A 2,588-nucleotide genomic window follows, 5' to 3' on the forward strand; every position below is an offset into this window, starting at 1 on the left:
GCTCGGGTTCAGTAACGCGTAGCTTGCAGTGCAATCACTCGGGTTCAGTTAGAGCCCAACGCCTCGCTCGGGTTCAGTTAGAGCCAACGCCTCGCACACACGCGCGTACGTGTACGAGAGAAACGCGCATCGCTCGGCCCCGACCTCCCACCGTAACCTGGAACTCCCCAAAATTTTCCTCGCCCTCGCTTCTACCATGGTTTTTCCGTCATGGACGGCCCAAAGAATGTCATGCAGCTGCGTCTCCGACCCGCCCAGGACGAAAAGCCCATTTTCTATCATGATTTTTTGTCATAGAAGTAGGAGCCCACCACATCTATGATGATATTGGGTTTTGTCACAATTATCGTCATAGAAGTGTCATATGTATGACAGAAAAAAAATTTGTTTGGCCCAAAATGTCACGGATGTGTCTTTTTTTTGTAGTGTGGACTACCCTCCACAACACATTTGAGAATGTCACCGAGCACCAGGCGATTTGCGCTTTCAAGGAAGGCATCGAGATAGCGTGAGTTGACCTTGAAGTTTGGCCAGACTAAAATCCTGACTCTCAGTTGGGTGATGGAATAGCAAGTCGTTACGCCAATGGCGAGGAGGACAACCGACTGCGATGCAGCAAAAGTCGAGGCAGAGATGCAAACTAGTCGGACGGTAACAAGGGCAAGAAACACAAATAGAAGGCCAAGGTGGCCAGGAATGCTGAGGCTGCAGCTCTGGCCGGCCAAAGCAAAGGAAAATCCCAGAAGAAAAAGAAGGAATGGGCAGGAAAAAACAAAGTCACTCCAAAGAGTGACATCCTCAACCAGCCCTATGAGATCCACACGAAGAAAGATGAGGAAGGAAACCTGATTCTGCCAAAGCGTACCACTCGGGAGCGTCGGCTCCTCAAGAAAGAGATGCATCAGGACCCCTCAGGGAGCAAGAATGAGGATGATAATGATGAGAGGGACAAAGGCACCTCCGGGTACCCCAACGTCGAGAAGGTCTTGATGATTTTTGCTGACGTCGAAAGCAAGAGCCGACTGAAGGTTATCAACCAAGAGGTCAATATGGCAGTTCCGACTGTCACAAAATATCTTGACTGGGGCAAGATGCCCGTCACCTTTGATCAGTCAGATCACCTAGCCCACATACCGACCCCTCAGCGGCAGGCTCTAGTGGTCTATCAGGCTATAGGAGGGGTCTGACTACGCAAGGTCCTCATGGACGGCGGCAGCGGGTTCAACATCATCTACACTGACACTTTGGAGGCAATGGGCATTCCGATGTCCCGCCTCAGCCAGAGTAGCATGCAGTTCCATGGGGCAATCCCCGAGAAGAAGGCTAAATCACTCAGGCAAATAACCCTCGGCATCGTATTTGGCAGAGAGAAGAACTTCAGGAAGGAGCGGCCGACCTTCGAGGTGGAAGACTTTCGGAGTGCTTACCATGCCATCCTAGGTAGGCCCACCTACGCATGTTTCATGGACAGACCATGCTACATGTATCTTAAACTTAAGATGCCAGGGCCGAATGGCATGATAACCGTCACAGGTAACCGGAAGTTAGCTGAAGAGTGCCTGCAGAAAGGCTCCCAGATCGCTGACGAGCAGATGGCGTTGGCGGAACTGGATGATTACAAGAAGGCAGTAGATTAGAATGATCTGCTAAAGTCCAAGAAGCCAACTATGGAATTCGCTTTCTAGTCGGCTGGCGTGACGAAGCCGGTGCATGTTCACCCGGAAGAACCAATTGTCGTCCCGACCAACATTTCCTCAATGCTTGACAGCAAATAGGAAGGCGAGCATATCCGGTTCTCCGTAAGAACCGGGACATTTTCGCAAGGAAGCCTTCTGACGTGTCGGGTGTTCCCAGGGATCTGGCTGGGCATCGACTCAGAGTCGACTCGAAGATGAAGCATGTAGAAGAGCACCTTCGACGTTCTTCCACTGAGAAGTGCAAGGCGATCAGCGAGGAAATCACGCAGCTCCTAGCTGTCGAGTTCATCCAAGGGGTGTACCATTTCGAGTGGCTTGCCAATGTCGTCATGGTGCCCAAGAAGAACAACTCCCTCTAAATGTGTATTGACTTCAAGCACATCAATCGGGCCTGCCCGAAGGACCATTTTCCTCTACCCCGCATAGATCATATAGTAGATTCTACTACTGGGTGTGAGCGATTATCATTTCTGGATGCGTACTCCGGGTGCCACCAGATCCGAATGTATGGCCCTGATGAAATAAAAATTGCGTTCATCAAGCCATTCATGTGTTTTTGTTATATCCCGATGCCATTCGGATTGAAAAATGTCAGAGCTATGTTCAAGCGCATGATTCAGAAATGCTTGCAAAAGCAGATCAGTTGAAACATGGAGGCCTACATGGATGACATCATGGTCAAGTCCTAGAAAGGTTCTGACCTCCTGACAGACCACGTCGAGACCTTCATGAACCTTTTCCGCTTTGGGATAAAGCTCAACCCGGCTAAGTGCACTTTCTGGGTTCCTGCTGGCAAGTTACTTGGCTTCCTTGTTTCTGAACGTGGGATCGATGCCAACCCTGATAACATTGGCGCCATAGTGTAAATGAAATAGTGAGAGCGTTTACACG

At 50.1% G+C, this 2,588-nt stretch overlaps 1 protein-coding gene across 1 annotated transcript; it reads left to right on the plus strand.

Moving 5' to 3' along the window:
- Positions 1-1,202: 1,202 nt before the first annotated feature.
- On the plus strand, positions 1,203-1,637 carry LOC109744274 (uncharacterized). The gene has a single exon (XM_020303376.1). It carries the CDS (start codon positions 1,203-1,205, stop codon positions 1,635-1,637), a length of 435 nt encoding a protein of 144 aa, XP_020158965.1.
- Positions 1,638-2,588: the final 951 nt, after the last annotated feature.

This window comes from Aegilops tauschii, chromosome 2 (genome assembly GCF_002575655.3).
Source record: "Aegilops tauschii subsp. strangulata cultivar AL8/78 chromosome 2, Aet v6.0, whole genome shotgun sequence".
NCBI classification, from domain to species: domain Eukaryota; kingdom Viridiplantae; phylum Streptophyta; class Magnoliopsida; order Poales; family Poaceae; genus Aegilops; species Aegilops tauschii.